The sequence below is a fragment of the Ascaphus truei genome, chromosome 3 (genome assembly GCF_040206685.1).
Source record: "Ascaphus truei isolate aAscTru1 chromosome 3, aAscTru1.hap1, whole genome shotgun sequence".
NCBI lineage: Eukaryota > Metazoa > Chordata > Amphibia > Anura > Ascaphidae > Ascaphus > Ascaphus truei.
This window is the reverse complement of record NC_134485.1, coordinates 190906562-190930301: the sequence shown is the minus strand read 5'-3', so window position 1 is coordinate 190930301 and position 23740 is coordinate 190906562. Positions and strand designations below refer to the sequence as shown.

Here is a 23740-nt window from a genome sequence, read left to right as displayed (position 1 = left end):
TTAAATAGATTTTTGACAGTTAAAAATTGTCGAAAAATCTGTTTTCATACATTTGATACATTTTCATAAAGGTTTAGAGTGATGGCATGAGGGGGATGTTAGGGGGATGGAAGCAGTGTAGGTGAGAAATGGTGAAGTGCAGGCATGGCAGGGGGAGTTACGGGTCTCAGGGAGGACAGGAAGGGGTTAAGGGCCTCAGGGGGAGAGAGATAGTAGCTAAGGGTCCCAGGGTTAAGAGAGGAAGTGGTTAAGAGTCCCAGTGGGAGGGTGGGAAAGGGGTTAAGTGACCTAAGGGGAGGATGGAGAAGGGGTTAAGTGTCCCAGGGGTAAGAGAGGAAGGGGTTAAGTGCACGAGGGTGGGGGACGGAGGGCTTAACAAAAGGAAAGTGAGGAGAGAAGTTCCACCCTTTCCCTGCTGCAGCCTGCTGCAGCCTGCTGCTCTCACATGCCCTCTCTCCCCACCCTCCCTCTGAGTCAGCATTCAGAAGCAGGAAGGGAGGGGTACTTGGGGAGAGAGAAGCAGCGATATAGCACAGCGGCAGTTTCAAAGCTGCATCTCTGAGCACTGGCATCTCGTAATATTGCGATAAGAGGCGTACTGCCATATCGGCCCTCCGGGAGATTATGTTATCGCGATATTACTAAATATCGGTATATCGCCCAAACCTAGTCACTTGTAATTTCAATGTTGCTCTATATAAGGAACGTTTTCTTTTCTTTCTCCAAAGTAAGGGGTCTATTCTAGGAGCTCCGAAGTGGGACAAAGTGCTTCTAAAGTGACTATATAAGCGGATTGGCATGTTTTGCTACTCTGTAAGCCCTTGCCGCATGTCGAAACCGTGTCTAAACGGCTCGTTTTGCAAGCGGATTCACTCTTGCTCGAACAATTCGCTCGGTTTGCCAAAAAAGCCACTAACGTAGTGATGTAATCAGTTTTACCCCTCTATTCAGCTGCTTTCAAAAACCATACTTACAAAGAGATTTCTTTGATCTATATATATTTTTAACCCTTTTAGTGTCATATATTGAAATCCCTCCAGCTTAGACCAGGCTAAACAATTTGACCGTGTAGTTACTTATTTTACATAGTCAATAAAAAATGGCAAATGTGTTTCTGATGCGATGTATCTAACAAAAATTACCGTTACAAATCCTTGTTACATATCTTAATGTCTTTGATGTTTATTTTGTAGTTAAATGTTATTAACCCTATAGCTGCCAGGTGGGCCTGTCACACACTTCAGAGCAGCGCATTGCCGGCCATTCTGACAGCAAAAAGGGTTAATAGCTTTTTATATTTTGCCACAACAACAAACCCAACAGAATATACGTAATACATATTGCTCTAGTGAAAGCATTACAAGAGATAAGGTTATTGCAGCGGCTAGAAGGTTGTGGTGATTTGGAGTCATTTGCAAGGTATTTCATTCAAAATACATAATGGCAGCCAGATTGAAGGACACCCACACATTGTTTTTTCCCCCCATAATATTTGAAAATTGCTGGAAAATTTCACACTGACGTGTGCGTTTAGGAAGACAAAGTAAGGGCAATTGAAAAAAAAAAAAAAAAAAGACAAATATTTAGGTGGCACTGAGACACTGAGGCTTTTAGGTGTTTTGGTGTTAGCGCCATCTATTGGTAATGCATGGTACTGATTTGAATAGTATGACATACATGTTTCCATTTAGAAACACAAAGCACCCTGTTGCAAAAGAATTGTATGAGATATTCCTATATGTGAATTGACAGCTCCCAGTTGCTAATATAAGCGAATGAGTGAGTATTGTGGCTTACAAATAAATGAATGTGCACTGGGAAATACAGCTGTATTAAACATGAAAAGTCATATGAAGAAGAAGAAGATGATGACTACTATCCATTTGGTTTCTCTCTTTGACTTGCAACAAAGAACTAACCACTCAGCTTGTGTTCTCTCCCTCCAACTCTCCTTTGCAGGAGAGCAGAACGGTCATCAAAAGCAAACAGCAGCTGCATGAAAGCAACACTGTAAGCTCACTTCACGCTCAGGAGAAAACACTGAAGCTCCTCCTCGTGGGTAGTGAGTTTGGACACTTTCGAGCACATTTCTCCAGTTAAAAACTATAGAAATGATCCCTGAAAGTATAGTCTTAACCAACTAATGCTGCAAAGAAAATACACACTGCAAGTAACCCTCTTTAAAGTTATAGTGAGTTTTTCCAAAAATGTCAATATTCTGCTGCTCAAAGGGTGAGAAACTTTCTAAAATACAGTGTAGTAGAATTGTGATGCTAATATATTATCACAACGTCTCTATTAAGGCTCTTATTGAAGAGTTATAAGCAAACTATCCTAGTCATTTGCATGTGTCTTGCCCAGCAGCCAATCAGACAGACGTCCCCTTCCTGGCCTGTACATGGTGAATAAGGTTAGTGAATGATGTAAATGACTAGAGACGGAAGAAACCTATACATTCTGCTTTGCCTGCAAGAAAGAAAACATCTAAACACTGTAGTGTGTATAAATGAAATAAATATTTTGGAACTAAATTAACGTTCAGGAAATTAATCCCTCTGCTGAGCTACAAAACAGAAATAGTGTACAGTAGTCCCTTCTTTTTCTTATGTCTGGGCATCTGTATTAATACTGTACACAGTAATAAATATCTGTAAGAATACATGAAATCCTCAAAAGTACTTTAATGACCACCTATGATAATAAATATCATATGCGAAGAACCAAATGTTGTCTTTGGTATACATCACTGGGTGATCTGGTTGTTGGCTTTACCATCAGGAGTCCCAACTGCTGATTGTGATGTGCGAGCACGCATTGGTCTGTTTAGCTTCCTCAGATTCATATATATGTGTGTAACATGGTTAGTATTTTCTGTCTGTCTCTGCCCCTGTCACGTAAGGCCTTAGTAGTCTAGCCAGGGGAGAGCAAACTTTTGCAGCTGTGCCCCCCTGCCTTCCCTCCGCCGGTGCTCGCGCCCCCTCCCTTACCTTGATGCGGCGTCAAATGACGCCGCGGGGTCATGTGACGTCACGCAGCGTCATTTAAAGCGCGTGATGTCCCATCTCATGACCCCGCGGCGTCATTTGACCCCACGTTGCCATGGACATGAATGACGCCGGCAGAGTCAAGGTAAGTAATAGCGTTGCAGAGGCCTGACGCGATCCTCCAGCATTTAATTTTAATGCCTCGGGGAAGAGCGCGGGGCCCCTGCAATGGCCCACGTCCCCCCAGAAAAATCTCCCGCCCCTCCCACTTTGCGCACCGCTGGTCTAGGCTGTGAGAAGCCAGTCTGTGGGCCTTTGACCCCCCTCATGCTCCTCTCTGAGTGACAGACAGAAGAGTGGTGGTGACTCAGGGCTTGTGTATAGCCTTTCAAGTATAAGTACAGACCTTGCGCCCTCCCCTTCTGGTTCCTCAGAGAGGCAGTGCCAAATTGAAGTAATCTGTTCTCCTCCTTCTAAGGAGTGGGAGGTAGAGCTTCTCCGCCCGGCTGGGAGGGAGAGAGAGAGGCCGGCCAGCCAGCCCTCATGGCTGGCTGGGCCTGTAAGATCTGATGCTCCAGGCTCAGAGAGCAAGCACCATCCAGAGGCCTGGTATCCTCTGATGACCCTATGCACTGCTGTAAAGAAGATCTACAGTGAATGCTGAATAAAGATCCCTTTTGCTTCATCATACTCCTGTTTATATGTCAGTCCCTGGGCAGGAGAGAAGAACTGTGCTTTAGTGGGGGACTGATCTCTGGACATCCTGGAGCCCACTACAGCTAGAGGCGGTAAGTACCAAGAAGAACATCAGTGATCATCAAAAGCTTGTCCTAGTCTCCTCAACATCGCAGACGACCTATCTCTCCTGATCCTCACAGGTACGCTAGCACCACACCTTGTAGCAGAATAACATCTCCCAGAGGAAGAGGAAACAGGGCTATATATGTGTACATATACATGTAGATGCACGTGTGTAACTATTTTCCACACTGATGCCCATTTCTATACGAGTGCCCCCGTACACATGTACGTACACATATTTTCTTATAGATATGGAGCAAAGACATATTCGATTGAATAGATTCATACATAGGTTATCGTCTTTATATCAATTTATATGTATCTATAGCTATTTCTGATCCTATCATTTTTTCAATAAAACTATAGATTTATATATCTAACAATAATGTCATTCAAATTATACGACATTTATAAGTACTCATTGAGACCCTTGTACATCTGCTAGACCTTTGTCTTTGTGTACGTACTTGTTTATCAATTCCCTTACAGGTATATATACTACAGCCTAATAACTTAATCCCCTGTAGGGTTGGCCGATATCAACTTTTTCACCACAATAACGATATTAAGAAATGTATCGCGATAACAATATATATCGCAAAAAAATTGTTCAAATAAAAGTCTAAAATGTTCTAGTAAATCTAAATAAAAAGTGTTCTGGAAAATAAAACCCTTTCCATGTCTGCACTTCATCTTTTCTCACCTAAACTAAGATCCCCCTCACCCCATCACTCTGAGCTACACTGCTCCCATCACTCTAACTTCCCCCTCATCCCAGCACTCCTACCCTGAGATAGTCCCTCCATTTAAAAACACATTTAAAAAATGTAAAAAAAAATATTAAATAGATTTTTGACAGTTAAAAATTGTCGAAAAATCTGTTTTCATACATTTGATACATTTTCATAAAGGTTTAGAGTGATGGCATGAGGGGGATGTTAGGGGGATGGAAGCAGTGTAGGTGAGAAATGGTGAAGTGCAGGCATGGCAGGGGGAGTTACGGGTCTCAGGGAGGACAGGAAGGGGTTAAGGGCCTCAGGGGGAGAGAGATAGTAGCTAAGGGTCCCAGGGTTAAGAGAGGAAGTGGTTAAGAGTCCCAGTGGGAGGGTGGGAAAGGGGTTAAGTGACCTAAGGGGAGGATGGAGAAGGGGTTAAGTGAAGTGCAGGCATGGCAGGGGGAGTTACGGGTCTCAAATAGTTACCCATCAGATAGACCTATATAAGGATGGTAGTTATGGAAATAGCAACAGGTATGACTAATAGGATGAAAAAGCAGTGGTTTTGTGTAGCCCAGTGGTAGGAACTTATTAAAGTAAAGGGACACAAAATACATATAAATCACACATATAATATACAACAGTGTTAAATAAAATAGGTAATGTAACCTATTTGATGGTCTGTCCTAGTGACAGTCACTCCATTTACACACTTTGGTGTAATGTAACCACTGGTTATTGATGAAAACGAAACTATTTGTGTGTTAAATGAGTTACCTCTATACCAGTTGGATATTTTGTGATACAACATAAGGAAAAGAAGCAATGTTATGACAAATATGCGCAATGTTACAATAATTGTATCATACCTAAGCAATTAAGGGAGAACAGAGAGAGTGTATATATACAGATATACACACATTGTAACATAGGTAATTCACCTATAGTAATACCTTCTACTTACCTGTTTTACTAAAAACTATACTGAGGTGTCGGAGTGGACTTTAAAAAGTACAGACACACATATTATTGTGATCACAAGTCTGTAAGTTATAAATATACACTCTACCCCTATAAGGATTTTAAACAATTCACATTGTAAATAATTCACTGAGTCACAACATTTATTTTTTGATGTAATAACATTTTACTATTTTGTTTTAACTAAGTTTACTGATCCATAGGCCAATAGAAGGCTACATTAGCACATTTGTCTTGCTACGACAATTTTTGTTCTAAACCTGTAAATAAATAATTAATACATAGAGTGCAATTAGTATCTTTTGTATCTTCTTCGATAATCTGTGTTTCCATTGTCTATCCTCATGCCCTTTGTCATTTTATCCAAAGTAAAGTAATATAAGGAGAAAAAAGGATGAGTGGTTAGAATGAACCATTATCAAGCATCTGACAATGAACCTGTTGGTTTGAGTGTTTCTTTTTCAGAAAATGAGTCAGCAGCCTCCTTATCGGATGAACGACATCAATTTGGACCACAACAAGAAGCATCCATGATGACACCTAAGAAACAACCATCAAAAAACAGCGGCAGAGGGGAAGAAGACCAAGACATAAACTGGTGATCAGCCCCCTCAAAGAAAAGGAGGTATTGAATTTGGAGGACACAAATATTATTAACATTTCTAAACATATTCTTACTCAGTCTGAAATACATGTCCTGGATCTTGGACTAACTTTTGCACCAAGTAACAATTTTGTCTTTTTTTCTACAACTGTGGACTTATATAAATTCACAAGAAAATTATCCTTGAAAAGATTCTTTAAACAGAAGGAAAATAATACAGATTCTGGTGGCAATCTTAGTCAATCTATACAGGATACTAATGAAGAGAATATTGCTCCCATTTTTGACATAAGAACTCAATTAACTTTCAAAGATTTTTGTCACCTACAAGATCTGTCTAAACCAGAGCTTTCCAAACTTTTCATGTTGGTGACACACGTTTTAGACATGCATCATTTTTTTGACACAGTAATTCAGTTTTACTAGCAAACGGAGGTTAAACTAACCCCTAATAAGAGATATGGACACATACATAAATTGTAATAACGAAATGTATGGGGACACAACATATCTCATGAAACAGAAACAAAAAACAGCGCAAAAACACAAATGGTGAAGTATATCAAATGTAATTAACAATAAAATAGGGTAAGTATTCTGCGTACATGAAAAAGTAGAAACAAGAGCATTGAGTGTGTTAAAACACACAGGTTACCAGTCAACAGAACCCGAAGCTGCAAGCAGGAACAGATCCCTCTGGTATATAGCCCTTGAGGTAACAGGACTCCGTCTCGGCTCTTTCGGGGGTGGTGGCTTTTTCCACAGGTGATGTAGTTAGTCCATCTTGGAGTACTCGTCTCAACAAGGAAATCTCCCCGCATCAGATGGTATCAAGGTCCCAAGTGGAGAGCAGATGTACACTCTCAGGTGCAGTAAACGCACCACATGAATCGCTCCCTAGGGTAGTGATATTGCTGATGTTTTTCCAAAGCAATTTTCTAAAGGTTTTATTATTATTATTATTATTAATAATTATTATTAATAACAACTTTATTTCATATAGTGCTTTTCTTGTAATGGGATTGAAATGGCTTCACAATTACAGTATAGTGCGTGGTACGTAGCACGGTACATAGGAATTTTTTAGACAGTTTTCCTATAATTTTCTAGATCAGCAGCATTCTAATTCATGTAAATTAATGCATTTCCATGTCAAGGGATGTTTTACGCAAATTGTTTCCCCTTACACATCAATGAAAGCAGTGGTCCTCACATTTTTTTTAAGTACCTTAACTGGTGGTACATTTTAGATGCTTTTAAAGACAGATAATATGTTCTAAACATTTTGCAATTATTTATACCATCTGTACCATATATATTTATATTGCCTTAACTTACAAGTGTGTTTCAGTGTGACAAATTGCACTTTACAGTAGTGGCCTAAGCAACTATTATGAAATTAGCAGGAGCACAAGGGGCACATCAAGGCCCATAGCCAGTTGAAAAGCCCTATCTTAAAGCTGCCAAAGGTTCTTGTCTATCCACAGTGCCAGTTTGTACAGGTCTGTAGAAAACCACACATAAGTCAAATATAACTGTATGTAGCATAAATACTGATTTATCATAAAAACTATATTTTGTCACAGATTTCAGTTTTTAGAGCAGTTCCCTACTCCGTCTCAGATATTTTGGTGACTCACATACTGTAAGCCATTTAGAAATTTGGCAACTGTACATTATCTTAGTGAACAAATTATACTCACTTCACTCTTGGTGAGGCTAACTATTATAATAATGTATAAAAGAAGAATTGCAGGTGCAGTGAATGTCAAAAGACCACAGAAGACAGCAAAGTTCTACAGGTGCCCAAGCTTTTATCATAGTCACTAATACAAAAACGGGGGTTCCATGAAAATCTCGATTAACACATTTGAAATTGTGACTGCAACTGAATTTTTCAGTTCAGATGTTGAGTTTCCACAGGTCTAAGTAGAAGATTTGGGTGGTTTGTGCGTGGTAGATTTATAACTTTTTTTGGGGGGGATAGAGGGGGGGTGAAAAGAGATATTTCTTAAGCACAGAGTAATGACAACATATTACTTTACCATAATTGAATTGTTTTGATCCCATCAGCTCATTTTAATGTGATACAATTGTTTTTTTTTTTAAAACGGGTAAATAAAGTGCAAATTAATACGAAACATAAGAAGTTACAAAGTTATATACAAAATGTATACATTTACATATTTTCAGGTTTACTTGAGCACTGAGCTACTCACAAAAGTTTGCACAACACCCCAGCATCTTCAGAGTGGTCACAGTTGTGGACATTCCAGCGGATGTAGGAGCACTGCAAGAGAGAGCTCTCATTGCCGTGACATTTCACATTGTCAAGAAAGATGTAGCCTCTGCCTTGCCCATACCATCCCTCCCCCCAGGCATTCACTGCAGCTCCACAGCCCAGAGATCGGCATACCACCTTTGCAGCCTTCAGGTCCCATGCGTCATCGCAGACCGTTCCCCACTGCAATAGAAAAAATATTTCCAAACGACCTTCACATCGGTGGCTGCCATTCACCAAGCGGATAGAACCTGGAATAAAAGAGTTGGGGGGGGGGGGGGAACATTGGCTTACAAGACAAAAATGTCTACAAATCAGGAAATCTGCAACATTTGTGTATAATACTATATTGGAAGCATATATTCCCACCGAACTATGACAGATCGGAAAGTAAAAAAACCAGTGGTATAATAGAAATATATATATTTTTCTATTTTTGTCACTGGTAGTTCTTTTACTTGTACATCGCTTGCCCTTTTTGCCGATGCACTAAAAGGCTCTGTGCCAAAATGTTTACGCTACTACCAGTTCTTATATGTATTTTGTCTTGGTGTATTGATATAGTACTTTGGCTTTCAGTATTATTTCTAAGCGAAGAACACCATTCTCCCCCTGACCGTTTGTACACATTCTTTTATTATTATTATTATTATTATAAATATTTTTTATATTATTGTCTAATCTTCTTTTACAGCTTAATCTGTAGCTTTTACACATTGATTCTATAGTTTAACACCAAATATATATTTTTTCACTGGCAGTGTTTTCACCATTATTTCTATCTCTCACAGCATGCAGTCTTGGTTTTATCACTAACTCCTCCTTATACTTCATTCACCATATTCAATCCCTTGCAATGTTCTATCTTTTCTATCATCTTCAATTTTTTTCTCTAGAAAACTTTAGTTCATCTTTTGAAATCTTCTCTGCTCCCAACATCTTAGGGTACTGTATATGTAGCAAGGCAATTGAACAAAACTGAGGCATTTTCACCCTGCATCTACAGTATGTATCAAAGTATTTAGCTCCAATTTGTCCCCTTCTGCCTCATCTTGCACCTTGCGGAGTGTCAGTAGGAGCAGTTGGGGAGGAGTTACATACTCCCTTCTTGTGTTTTCTTCTGAAGTTTTGCCCTGTCGATCGCTGGAGGTTTTGGAGAAACAGAAGGTATTTTCTATCACCGTTTCAGCAGCGAGCTTTTGTGCTATAAAGAATTGCCTACATATTCCATACTTATTCAAAATATCCACATATTTTTTTTAAAATATCAAAACAAAAGCAAAATCACGGTATCAATATCTTTTATAAAACACTAAACAAATAATATTAGTAAAGAGAATACACAATTAAAATTAAATAATTGCCTTAGCGAGAGAGTGGAATATCTTTTTCAGAAATCAGTTCCCTGTATCCCATCTCACCAAGTATCTGGACTTCCTGTAGCAAGATGGAAAATGGAGCTGAATATGCCCACGCTACTAACGAACCTCCAGTGGAGAGGGCAACACCTGGATCCACTCCAGCAGCGTCCTCTGCTTAGGTGTTGTCAAGCTGCCTGGTGTCCTTGCTGATCCTAGTCTCCAGGAAGTGACGTGCCCTAACCGGAAGTCACTCTTCGTAGTACGGCGGGTACATGGGAACTGTGCGCCTGGGGCTCCAAGACAAATCCAGTCTCCCGTTTAGCTACGGGTTTTAGGAGTCAAAGTGTCCAATTGAATACTACACGTTTCACCACTGGCTGTGGCTTCCTCAGGGATAACTGGTGCAGCACCAGACACTGATTAAATACTCACAGAAGATCACAATTGGCTACATTTGGCATCAGCTAAACCTAAATGTATTCTTAGCAGAGGTAAATAATCAGTGTCAGTGTCATCTATCAGAGGTTAAGAACAAAAATAACAATCAAAATATTTTAATAACAGTTAATTAAAAAAACACACAAAAGATTAGATATGTGGTATACTCAATGATTCGATTAAAGAAAAGATAAAAAAAAAATACGCTCACGTCCTCCAACTCACATACACTGCATTAATCATTTTGTGCTCTCCATAAACACAAACCTAACAATCCTTGTGGACAGGCACCTCTGTAGCTCAACCTTGGCTCCTTGTTCATTATCTAATTGTTCACCAAGGAGACAACAGTCATGCCTGTCAGTTTGCAGTGCATTTTCAGCGTGGCTCAAGGAATAATCACTCTTTGGTTCTTGGTCCACTTCCCTGGTACTGTTTGTTGAGGGGTCAGAACTAGATAGATGCACCGCCAGGGTACACGACTTCAGTATTGAACGCTCTGGTACGTTGGGGCCCCTGCTGTGGCACCGGCCCAACCCCTGCTTCTGAGAAGCCTCTGGAAATTCTGCCATTTTCCTGATGAATCTGCCAGTCAATTTGGGCTGCAGTACATCTTGGCTCCTTTCTAACAAACGCTTTCCTGACATCCAAGGTTCATCGTTAAAAGTTTCTGCAACTTCCTCTGTAAGTTGAGAATGTCTTTTCTTTTTCTCTCTCTTCCTCTTTACCTTGGAAGACTCTGATGCATCAGAGGTACTGAGCACACACATTGTTAAAAGCTGCTGCATCTTTCTTACATCCACAGCGCTTTGCTTGCTGCTGCAGTTGCTTGGCTCAATGGAAAAAAATATTTCTCTTGCTGCTGCTGTTGCTCTTTTCCCGGGGCTACATACAGTAGGAATGTCATCCTCCTCCTCATCATTATCATCATAAGGCCTGAAGGGACACTGTTTCGCGTGACCGGGCTGTTTACACCATAAACATATCTGGTACTGTTCTCTTTCTAAGGCCACATAGGAATGCTAATTCCTGAAGGGACCCTGTCTTGTGTGGCCGGGCTCAGTACACAATAAACACATTGTATCCTCCATTCTGGCACTTCCAGGTGTATTCTTCACGCGTGGAGGCGCTTTGCATCAATACTGTTTTGTACATGCTACAATCACAGTTGGTTGTCATGCAGGCGTGGAAGACTTTACTTGTAGAGTTCATACCTCTTGTAGGTGTCTCTGGAGCAGTCTTACTCCTGCTGAGCAGCCATTTTAAAAACCCATGTTTTTTTTTTTTTTTGCTTTTTCAAACCCACAGTGCTTTAGGTGCTCTACCTTTTAGAGAGTCCAAATTATCCACCAATTGTAACAACTTGGCCACTTTGCAGGATCTGCTCTCACATTAATGGCAGGAAGCATAAGGATCTGTTAGCAGGTTTATTCTTAAAGGCTTAAAATAAAACAACAGGCAAACAAAAATGCCTAGCTCCTCTCTAAGAGCGCAAACTAATACCGTTGTTAGTCCCTAACTACCGGTTGGCGGGCTAAGCCCTTGTTCGCGGCTGCAGAGTCCTGCAGCCCCCAGGTACACCCTTCTGGGCAGTCCCCACAGCCTCTTGACCTGTCTCTGCAGATTCTGGAACAGGTAGCACTGACAGGAAACTGCCTTTTAAAGCCCTGCTCATGAGTTAATATTCTACTAACATGCCTACAGAGTGAGGGAGTTAACTCTTCACTCCCTCACATTATATATATAATATATATATATATAAAACATATATATATATACACATATATATAAAACATATATATACACATATACACATATACACATATACACATATACAGATATACACATGTACACATATACACACATTTTTTTTCCACCCTCCCGAGAGGGTTGGGGGGTACCCTCCCCTCTCGTTCATCAGATCCCAATCCACTTCAGTGGTTCGGGTGCATGCACTTGGACTGTCCAACCAAAGTCAGAGCCGCCCTCAGAACGGGTTCCCTGAAGATTTCAGCCCGAAAGCCTAGGTCTCCAGGGACATTGATGCCTTCCTCCGTTAGGATTCAGGACATCCGTCTCTTCCTCCCTCTGGCCCGAGGCCCGCAAGGGAGTTCGCGTCATCTCCCCTCTTTCGAGGGTTGTGGGGGTGTACCCCTGACCCGAAGGGCTGGTTGTTCGAATGCCATCCCCCCTTAGCCTGAAGGCTCAGGGGTTCTGTGGTCCGGGGCCTGGACACCACCTCTCAACGAGCTAGAGGGCCAAATGCTTGCCACAGACCTTTCCTACTGAAGCCCCAGATAGGATGGTACTGCATTTGGTCATAGCTGTGCAGGCTGAGAGGAGCATTACCCACACCGCTGTTTTGACCTTAATGGGTCTCATCAGTGTGGGGTTGATTCATACACATATACACATATACACATATACACATAATTTTTTTTTCCCTCCCGAGAGAGTTGCACCCTCTCGCTCATCGGATCCGAGTCCACTTCAGTGGATAGGGAGCTTGCCCTTGGACAGTCCAACCGAAGTCAAACCCGCCCTCAGTGCACAGTTTCCCTGAAGGTTTCAGCCCGAAAGCCTAGGTCTCCAGGGACATTGATGCCTTCCTCCGTTAGGATTCAGGACATCCGTCTCTTCCTCCCTCTGGCCCGAGGCCCGCAAGGGAGTTCGCATCATCTCCCCTCTTTCGAGGGTTGTGCGGGTGCACCCCAGCCCCGAAGGGCTGGTTGTTCGAATGCCATCCCCCCTTAGCCCGAAGGCTCAGGGGTTCTGTGGTCCGGGGCCTGGACACCACCTCTCAACGAGCTAGAGGGCCAAATGCTTGCCACAGACCTTTCCTACTGAAGCCTCAGATAGGATGGTACTGCATTTGGTCATAGCTGTGCAGGCCGAGAGGAGCATTACCCACACCGCTGTTTTGACCTTAATGGGTCTCATCAGTGTGGGGTTGATTCATACACATATACACATATACACATACACACATATTTTTTTTTTTTTCCTCCCAAGAGGGTACACCCTCTCGCTCATCGGATCCCAGTCCACTTCAGTGGATAGGGAGCTTGCCCTTGGACTGTCCAACCGAAGTCAGACCCGCCCTCAGTGCCCAGTTTCCCTGGAGGTTTCAGCCCGAAAGCCTAGGTCTCCAGGGACATTGATGCCTTCCTCTGTTAGGATTCAGGACATCCGTCTCTTCCTCCCTCTGGCCCGAGGCCCGCAAGGGAGTTTGCATCATCTCCCCTCTTTCGAGGGTTGTGCGGGTGCACCACAGCCCCGAAGGGCTGGTTGTTCGAATGCCATCCCCCCTTAGCCCGAAGGCTCAGGGGTTCTGTGGTCCGGGGTCTGGACACAACCTCTCAACGAGCTAGAGGGCCAAATGCTTGCCACAGACCTTTCCTACTGAAACCCCAGATAGGATAGTACTGCATTTGGTCATAGCTGTGCAGGTCGAGAGGAGCACTCATATCGCCTTGATCTTAGCCAAAAGGCCGAGAAGGCCGTGCACATATACACATATACACATATACACATATACACATATACACATATTTTTTTTTTTTTTTTTTCCTCACGAGAGGGTACACCCTCTTGCTCATCGGATCCCAGTCCACTTCAGTGGATAGGGAGCTTGCCCTTGGACTGTCTAACCGAAGTCAGACCCGCCCTCGGTGCCCAGTTTCCCTGGAGGTTTCAGCCCGAAAGCCTAGGTCTCCAGGGACATTGATGCCTTCCTCCGTTAGGATTCAGGACATCTGTCTCTTCCTCCCTCTGGCCCGAGGCCCGCAAGGGAGTTCACATCATATCCCCTCTTTCGAGGGTTGTGCGGGTGCACCCCAGCCCCGAAGGGCTGGTTGTTCGAATGCCATCCCCCCTTAGCCCGAAGGCTCAGGGGTTCTGTGGTCCTGGGCCTGGACACCACCTCTCAACAAGCTAGAGGGCCAAATGCTTGCCACAGACCTTTCCTACTGGAGCCCATGTAGGATAGTACTGCATCTGGTCATAGCTGTGCAGGTCGAGAGGAGCACTCATCTCGCTTGATCTTAGCCAAAAGGCCGAGAAGCGATATACACATATACACATATACACATATACACATATACACATATACACATATACACATATACACATATACACATATACACATATACACATATACACATATACACATATACACATATACACATATACACATATACACATATACACATATACACATATACACATATACACATATACACATATACACATATACACATATACACATATACACATATACACATATACACATATACACACATATTAAGGTTATGGTGGGTAAAAAAAGTGACAAAAACCCTCCAAAGTAAAGCATAAAGCAACTGTAAATATTCCTGTATATTCATTTGCATGTCTTAGACAGGTCTGCAACCCTGTCTTTCACCATTATCACCCAGCACACAGCACTTCCACTGCAGCAAGGGATTCTGGGAAATGACATGCAAATGAGCACACACTGCCACCTTTTATCTCAAGCTCACAAGCCCTTGCTTAAAAGCTGTTTCTAAAGTAGCATGCATTGGCTAAGGGTTGCTCATGTAATGTGAGTTTGAGATAAAGGTGGCACTGTGTGCTCATTTGCATGTCATTTCCCAGAATCCCTTGCTGCAGTGGAAGTGCTGTGTGCTGGGTGATAATGGTGAAAGACAGGGTTGCAGACCTGTCTAAGACATGCAAATGAATATACAGGAATATTTACAGTATATATATATATATATATATATATATATATATATATATATATCAAAAAAGAAAATGCTGTTTGGTAATAGAGGCGAACATACTCCTTTGAAAAGTCGCCGCAGAGTGACAAAACACGTCAGGACGTCAGCATCGTATAATATCGCCCTGATGAAGTCATGTATTAAGATGAAACGCGTAGGGTGGAGGCTATAATATTATCTTATACATTAGTCCTCCTTACATCTCCGAATTATCAGCATTGATAGTGTTGCTATTATCTATATACACTTCTGCTGGACATTATTCCCTCGCTATCCCCCGTCAATGGATGTAACATCACGCTGACATCACTCCCACAATCTCGCGGGACTTGGAGGTCTGTGAGGAAGAGGTTGGAGCTGCAAACGTGTCCGGTATTCTACGTGGAGTATCGACGGTCCATGTGGAATCAAGACAAGCCGCCATACAGCACAGCAGTTAGGAGAGGATCTTGTATATCCTACATGCTTGAATAATCTGCTACTTTGTAAGTAGCGTCTATATTTTGCGCATAAGCTCAATACAAGCTTACTTCACCATATTTGCCTCTCCCTCTTATTTTTTTCAGATACATCGTTTATTGGTTACTTTTTTGTCCCCAGTCTTTTCAGTCCCTGTTACTCTGGTTTGGCTATTATTGCTTAACTATTTGCGCCTGTGTTTCCTTTTTCCTATTTATTTCTTAACTATTGGGTATAGTTATTACACTGTGGCAGCATTGTATGTTATATCTCTCTTTCTAAATTGTTACAAATTGCGCACTTAGTTACTTTTATACCATATACTTTTTAAGTTATGGTGGGTGAAAAAGGCAACAAAAAACCCTCCACCGTTAGCATATAGCCAATAAAGAATATCACTTGTGAGCACATTCACATGTCTTAGACAGGTCTGCAAACCTGCCTTTCACAATTATCAGAAATATGAAAAAATATAGTGTATGGTGCACAGCAACAAGACCAGGTCATGTGGCAAATAAAAAATACATGTTTATTTAAACTGCATTAAAAAACGGTAAGAGTACAACCCTCCTACGCGTTTCGTGCTTTGGGCACTTTATCAAGGAATTACCTGATGTTAAAAACACAAACAATTTATACACAACCTATCGACAGAGAAATTTGCGCCAAAAATCCAAATCCTACCCACAATGCACTGCGCCTCTGGCCGCACCAATCCCGCAAACCTGTCTGTCAGTGAGGGGCAGAGCGATACCTGTGTAACCAGGACGCTTGGCGGCCGCCCTCCGCCTAGCAACGGAGGCCGCCGTCATGTGCGTACTGTCCTCAAGCACGGCCCACCCCAACCCAATGAGGGGCGCATGCGCGGGTATTCAGATGCGCCCAGAGGCACAGTAAAACTATCGGGCAATGAAAGGGAGGGAATAGAGACACTGTGGAGACCGCCTCCCATGTGACCCCGGTATCGCAACCAATAAATGGCGAATACAACAGCCACAACATGAGAATCAGGTAAACACCAATCAACTCTCTCCCATCAATGGTGCCCCTCTGCATCCGCACCACACAATCACAAATTATTCTTAATCTATCTGAACATCATGTAAATCATAAGCAATGAAAACAAGATGAAGACTAAACAATCACATATTGAGCGCAGAGCTGGGGGGTAGAGGAAAAAATTACATAATCAATATATACACATCACATCAGGGTATCATACGTTCATTCAACTTGTCACAAGGGGCTTGAAAAAGGACCATGAGGTCCAAAACGTTGCTCCAGTTTTTCTTTTTTCTGCCCCTGATGCCTGTTTGATGAATAAACCTTTTTATTTTTGATCATTACCTGTGAGTGCTGTGGATTGGTTTTTCCTGTTCTGTCTGTTTTTGTCGCTGGATGGTGGTCCTGGCTGCACTGCAAGCACCCTGATGCATATATATGTGTATGTGTGTATACGTTTGAAGGGCTATAGAATACATCAAACGTTACTTCACAATGTTGGCCTTTCTATAAGGCGTTCAAGGAGTTTAGATGCAAAAGTCAGGAGGCAGACAGGGCGATAGTTAGAAAGATAGGTAGGGTCAAGCGAGCTGTTTTTGAGTAACGGTATAACTGTTGCATGCTTGAAGGAGATGGGAAAGTTAGCAGAGTAGAGGGAGGAGTTGAAATTATGTGAATGTAGGGATTACAGTAGGTTTGAGGAGATGAGAGGTAATGAGCCAAGAGGGCAAGTGAGGGAAGAGGAGATTAGCAGCGCAACTCCTCCTCTGTTAGAGGAAAAATAGTTAAGGAAGGCAGGAGGAGAGTTGGGAAGAGGTATAGAATGTGAGGAGGATACAGAGTGGTTGTCTTGTCGAATGGAATCCACATTTGTCTTGAAATAGTCAGCAAAGTCCTGAGGTGAAATGGAGGAAAAAAGACAGGTAACAGATGGTCTGAGTAGAGAGTCAAAGACAGAGAAGAGCTGGCATGAGTTAGACTTGTAAGTGTTGATTAGTGATGAAAAGTAGATTTGTTTAGTCTGGAAGAGGACAGAGTTGAAACAGGATAGGGTCAATTTGTAGTGAAGGAAGTCAGGGACAGTATGAGATTCAGAGGAGTGAGTGCAGGAACGGAGCATGCATGTGTGGCAGTTTAGCCAGGGTCTGGGGTTAGAAGGGCGAGAACGGAAGAGAAAAAGAGGGGCATGTAGATGAAGAGAGGAGGATAGGGCAAAGTTGTATTTTGTGACCAGGTTGTCAGAGTCTGGAGCAGAGCAGAGGGAGGAGGGCAAGAATGGCAAAGTTGAAACAAGAGCCGGTAGATTAATAGAGCACAGGTCTCTGCAGAAATGGAGGTCGAGAAGTGAGAGAAAGAAAATGAGATGATATGATGGTCAGAGAGAGGAAAGGGTGAAATGTAGAAATCAGAGAGAGAAAAGTTTTCTTGTGAAAACCAGGTCCAGGTAGTCGCCGTCCTTGTGGGTGCTGGCTGCAGTCCATTGGAGAAGTCCAAAAGAAGAGATTAAAGAGAGAATGTGGGAACAGCAAGGGAGAAAGGGGTCATCAACATGGTAGATGAAGTCCCCAAGGATAAAAACAGGAGTGCCAGAGGAGAGAAAGAAGGAGAGCCAGGATTCAAAATGAGAGAGAAAGAAAGAAGGGGGATGAGTAGAGGTACGTGGGTGATAGATAGGAGAAAAAAAGCTGGACAGTGCGAGCCTTAAAGGAGAGAAAAGAAAGAAAGGGATGAATAGGAAGGGTTCGGTAATGACAGATTAAGGTGAGGAGAAGCCCCACACCTCCACCCCAACATCAGGTCTCAGAGTGTGGGAGAAAAAAAGGCCACAAAAAGAGAAGGCAGCTTGCTGTGCAGAGTTACACTTAGTGAACCAAGTCTCAGTTATAGCAAAAAGGAGCAGAGTGTGAGAGGAAAAGAAGTCGTGCACAGAAAGGAACTTGTTGAAGGGAGCGAGCATTCCAAAGGGCACATTCTAAAATGCTAATATATGAAATTTAGGTGCATTCAACTGTATGTAAATCAATTGGTGATTCTTAAAACCTGGTGCTGATGATTCCCAGGGAGAGGCTTGAGAGGCAAGATGTTACTCTAGGTCTCCCTAGGTCTTACACTAAGCATTTCCACACCTCTTCTATTTGACTCTCCCCATAGGAACCTGAAAACTCACCCTATGTAAACTAACCTATACAAAATGTAGCCTGAAAAGGAAGTTGAAACAAATTGGGCAATCAACAGTACTCAGAGCTTTGAACCAATAATTAAAGATAAGAAAAAAATCTACATTTTTTAATGATTGCAAACAAACCCCGAGCAGGGCTGGTGCAAGGCTATTTGGCACCTTGGGCAAACCTTCAGTTTTTTTAAACATTACACAGTAGCCCCTGTGGTTCGCACACCACGCCTCCTTTCTTACCTCTTTCTCTCACCCCTCCTCCTCTCTCACCCCCTTCATCCTCTTCTCTCACTCGACCTCTTCTCTCACCCCTCCTCCTCTTCTCTCACTCCCTCCTCCTCTTCTCTCGTGGCCATATTCCAGGTGCTGGTGCACTCCCGTATCCAGGCAGAGTATACGTACGCCGGGTCCGCTGGAATGGTCACACAATTCGCCTCCCAGTGGGCGTCAGGCGGGCACTCTGCTCGGTATCCCCCACTTTGGATTATTTTATACTCAACATCCTAATTTAGCGCCGGTTTTTGTTTATATTAGTTTGCCCGGCTCTCTTTTCTCATCTAATGAGCATGTCGTTCATCGGATCACAGCCGGTCAAAATAGTCCTCTTCTCTCCTTTCATCCCCCTCCTCTTTTATCATCACCTCCTCTTCTTCTCTTACTCCCTCCTCCTCTTCTTCTCTCACTCCGTCCTCCTCTTCTTCTCTCACTCCGTCCTCCTCTTCTTCTCTCCCCATCCTCCTCCTCTTCTCTCACCCTGCCTGCTATCATCCAAGTAATGCTTACCAGTGGTCTGCAGAGGACACAGGATGGCAGGTGTGGAGGAGCGGTAGAGATGGACAGTGAGCACAGCGAAGGGTGGCAGCAGAAACGGGTGGCGGCGGGAGAGGAGGATGAAGGTCAATAGTAGAGACTGGCAGTGGCAGAGGCAGTCGGCAGTAGAGATGGGCAGTGGTGGGAGAGGAAGACGGAGGACCGTGGGAGCGGAGCAGGGCAGCAGAGGAGGAGGACGGCTGGGAGGATCTGCTCTGTACCAGCAGCAGATATCGGAAGTCAGTGAAGATTTATGGGTCAGACTGCTGGGGTGTGCTCCTCCCAGCAGTCCTCCTTTGGCGACCTGCTCAGCTCTCGCGGTGCTCCGTCTTCCTCTTCCACTACGACCCGTCTCTATCACTGACTGCTTCTGCCGCCACCCTGTTTCATGCCTACCACCCGACATCCGTCTTCATCCTCCACTCCCGCTGTCCCTCAATATGTGCCGCCCTAGGGGACTGCCTAAGTCACCTAGTGGTTCCACCAGCCCTGGCCCCAAGACTACAAGCTTCCAATTAATATGGAAAGTCATATTGGGTAAAGGAATAAAAACAAACAGCTGTACACAAACCCAATAGCATAATAATAAATAGTCAGAATTGTGACAATTCTAAAGGGTGGTGCTGACATCACAATATCTAGATGTTGATGCATTCGTACCATCTTTTGGAGGTGTGGCAGATTGTGTTGTGACTTCAAACCCACTTCCTTTGGAATGCCATTCTGAGTCTTTCATGCCTAACAAGGGAAAACATACCAGAAATGCAGTTAATGATAAGAAAAAGAATTGAGAGAGGAACTGAAACATAGATGTTATTTAAGAGGAATTGCACCAGGTCTTATATTGATAAAATATCCAAATATATGTTGGAGAGTTATTATGTCTTTATCGCCTTTGGAGAGCACTGACCCAGCCTCAAGCATAAGAAACAGCTACAGGGACCACATGTTTGCTAGATACATTTAATTAAATATATTAAACAAGCATTGACCAGGGGAAAGGGCAATATCTAAAGTCTACTGACTAATGCACAATAACAGTTGAGTTTGATTATATGTTCCAATTCAACAAGTGACAAGTGGCATTACAACAACTATATGTTTTTTGTCTGCCTATGGTTTATCTGTATTAACCTTTCTTTTTGGACACCCATTTTTCACCTGTGCCTACTGAACCAGGCTGCTAATTCAGATCACGACCAGAACATGAAGAAAAGACAGAAAATAGGGGAGCACCAAATGAGCATACAGTATTAAACAGTATTATGTACAGTATGTGGTATAATGAACATTATAAAAAGTGCTTTTTTTATTTTTCGTTGCATCATACCTACAGTTTATGCCTTGTAATCTAAGTCAGGACATTTTCACTGCATGATTACATGTTCATTATACCACATACGTAATACTGTTTAATACTCTATGCTCATTTGGTGCTCCCCTATTTTCTGTCTTTTCTTCATGTACTGAGGATCCAGAATAGATCCTGTTTTGGAAGGGGACCTATTTTTCTGGGGGCACCCTGCGCCCCCGGTCAGGTAGTATCTTTCTGGATTTTATTTATCTATATACATCACCTACGTTTAGGAGGTAGCGCCCGGGTATTTTCTTTTCCACGACTAGAACATGCTTGTCATAAAAAGAGGCCTAGAAATGTACATTCACCCAGACCTTGTATTACCTCGTCTACTACTCTGCAAACACGGTATGTACTGGGACTTCTTTCTGACAGGTATGATTACCATACCCTCTTCCCATTCATTTATTTACATTTACTCTCAGTTGATTTAAGTATCCCTATACACAGAACAGATAATCTGAGTGTCACATATATACAAATGCATGCAGAACTGCATTTAATTTGTATTATAAAGATGAAGCAATTGAAGGAGGTGCTCACTAAACCAGCCTCAGCCACCCACGTGAGTTGAAACTGGCAAATTGCATTTGGATGTTTTGCATTTAAGGATGAAATATATTTTCTTTAAAAAAAACTATATATATAAAACTTTATATATTTTTCAACAAGCAGAAATGCTGCTCAACACTTGCTGTCGGAAAATAACTTCTAGCATCTGATTAGCCAAAGACCTTCCAGCATTGCGAGCATTTAATTGCTTGTATAGCGATCATGTGCTAGTCTTTGTTACATCCATGGAACATTATGGTAACACTCTACAGGTTAAAGGCCTGTGGCCACAGGAAATGAACAAAATATGTAATATTGACTGCATAATACATTTAAAAAGGGGAAAAAGCTTGTGTTGACTTTATATATGCAATAGCAAATAAAATGAAGGAGCACTTTAAAAAAAATACCTTTTTCTTAAAAACAAAGGTGAATGTTTAAGTCTGCATATGTTTCTTCAAAAATCCAGGGGGAGCATGGGAACATGCAAAGAAAAAAGGGAACAAAACTAAGTGCAGATGGAGAACAACAGAATCAGCTGGAGAGGCACAGAGGAGACACCTGGAGCGACGCCGGGGAGCCCAGGTGAACGGTCAGCACAGCTGGGGATCCAGCACGACACCAACCACACACGAGGAAGCATCGGGGGTGAGATTATTGCAATGTCACATACGATTACGCATACTCTGTTACTGTGAGGATTTGCCATCCTGGCGGCCGAAGACCGTCTCCTCACCTCAGACCTGCTGCAGTGTCAGACTCCCTGGAAGCACAGTCGCGTGGTCCTGCTACGCACGTGCAGATCATGTGCAGATTGCCTGCCCATTCGTGGGCCCTGGCCCCGCCTCCGGCTCTGGCGCTCGGCGCTTGCGCTCGTCCAGTCTCCCCTCTGTGGCACGTCCCAGTCTCCGCCCCCGCCCCGCTGACTGACAGGACCGGCGTGGGAGTGTCTTGCGCACCAGGCTCTGTCCCCTGACCTCCGTGATGCACGCAGGTCGCCGCGCCCTTAGTCCCGCCTCCCTTCCTGATCAGGCTGCATCATAGGGCACACCTGTATGCACCAGCAGCCTATAGGATTCTGTTTCCTGGTTCCGCTCTGGCATCTCTCCTCTCCGGAATTGGCAAGAACCCTCATTACTCTTACATCTCCAATCCTGACCTGGCTTGCACGAACAATCTACATCCTAGGCGCGCCTGCGTGGCTGTGGGTTGGCGTTACTCAATTCCCTACCTCAGCACCGCGGTCGCGCTTCGTTTGTGGTGAGCTACGTGTTACAGTATGCTCAGCCACACAAACTTCGAGGTAGGAAGATTTCTGAGCACACACGCAAGCTACCTGTCCAGTATTGAGGAAAAATTAGTGGCTAGTGATCAAAGCATGCGCTCCCTTCAGTAGAAATTCAGGTCTCTCACTCGTTCTCTTCAAGAACCTCGTTCCTCTCTTGCTCCTGTAGTTCCTGAGCCTGCCACCATGCCCTCTTCACACTTCTCCCAAGAACCTCGGTTACCTGCCCCTAACCGCTATGGGGGTGACCCTCACGAATGCCGGGGGTTTCTTAATCAATGCTTTATACAATTCGAAATGAATCCCTCACGCTTCACGTCACCCCGCGCCAAAGTGGCCTACAATATTTCTCTTCTTATAGATAACGCTCTTGCCTGGGCCTCTCCCATCTGGGAACGAAGATCCGACCTCACTCAGGATATCGGAGTCTTCACCAGGGAGTTCCGGAAGGTGTTTGATACACCCGGCCGTAAGGTATCTGCTGCCTCTGCACTATTTCATGTTTCCCAAAGCAATCGTCCTGTTTCTAGATACACACTTGAGTTTAGGACTATAGCTGCAGAGTCCGACTGGAACGACGAAGCTCTGTCCGCGGCTTTTTGGCAAGGGCTATCCAAAGCTTTGAAGGATGAGCTGGCAACTTACGACCGCCCTACTGACTTGGAAGAACATATCGCCGTCTGCATCAGGTGGATCATCGCCTCCAGGAAAGGAGATCAGAGAGGGTTCATTATCGTGTCACTCCATCCCGGATCACTCCCGGTCAGGTGAGCCAAGGTGATACACCGCTCCCGGATACTTCCGAACCTATGCAATTAGGGGGTACTAGTCTTTCCAAATCTGAGAAATTATGAAGCAAGAATGCTGGGTTATGCCTGTACTGTTGTACTTCTGGATATTTTGCATATTTTTGTCCCCAAAAGTTGGGAAACGCAAAGTTCCCATGAGATCCGGGGGAGTCTCATTGGGAACGCATTCTCTTTCCCCCATTTCTGTTGACAACCCTTCTTGCATTCTTATCCCCATCACTCTCTTCGGGGAGGGCTTTCAAGTATCTACGCTTGCTTTCTTCCTTGATTCTGATTCAGAAGGATACTTCATAGATCAAGCATTCGCGGAACGCCACCTGGTACCTATCAGGCGCAGAAGGAAGCCCATTGCCCTTGAAGCCAT

At 43.4% G+C, this 23740-nt stretch overlaps 1 protein-coding gene and 1 non-coding gene across 2 annotated transcripts in view; both read right to left on the bottom strand.

Moving 5' to 3' along the window:
- Window positions 1-1917: 1917 nt before the first annotated feature.
- Window positions 1918-2134, bottom strand: LOC142491805 (small nucleolar RNA U3). Its single transcript, XR_012800548.1, has one exon. It is a non-coding gene; the product is annotated as a small nucleolar RNA U3 (small nucleolar RNA).
- Window positions 2135-7928: 5794 nt separating this feature from the next.
- The window catches only part of SSC4D (scavenger receptor cysteine rich family member with 4 domains), a 95448-nt gene continuing 79636 nt past the window's right edge, over window positions 7929-23740 (bottom strand). Inside the window, exons 6-7 of the mRNA XM_075593110.1 lie at window positions 20034-20111; window positions 7929-8618 (exon numbers count right to left, since the gene is read on the bottom strand). Of these exons, the coding sequence (XP_075449225.1) occupies window positions 8302-8618; window positions 20034-20111 (395 nt within the window). The 3' untranslated portion in view covers window positions 7929-8301. The remainder of the gene's footprint in view (window positions 8619-20033; window positions 20112-23740) is intronic.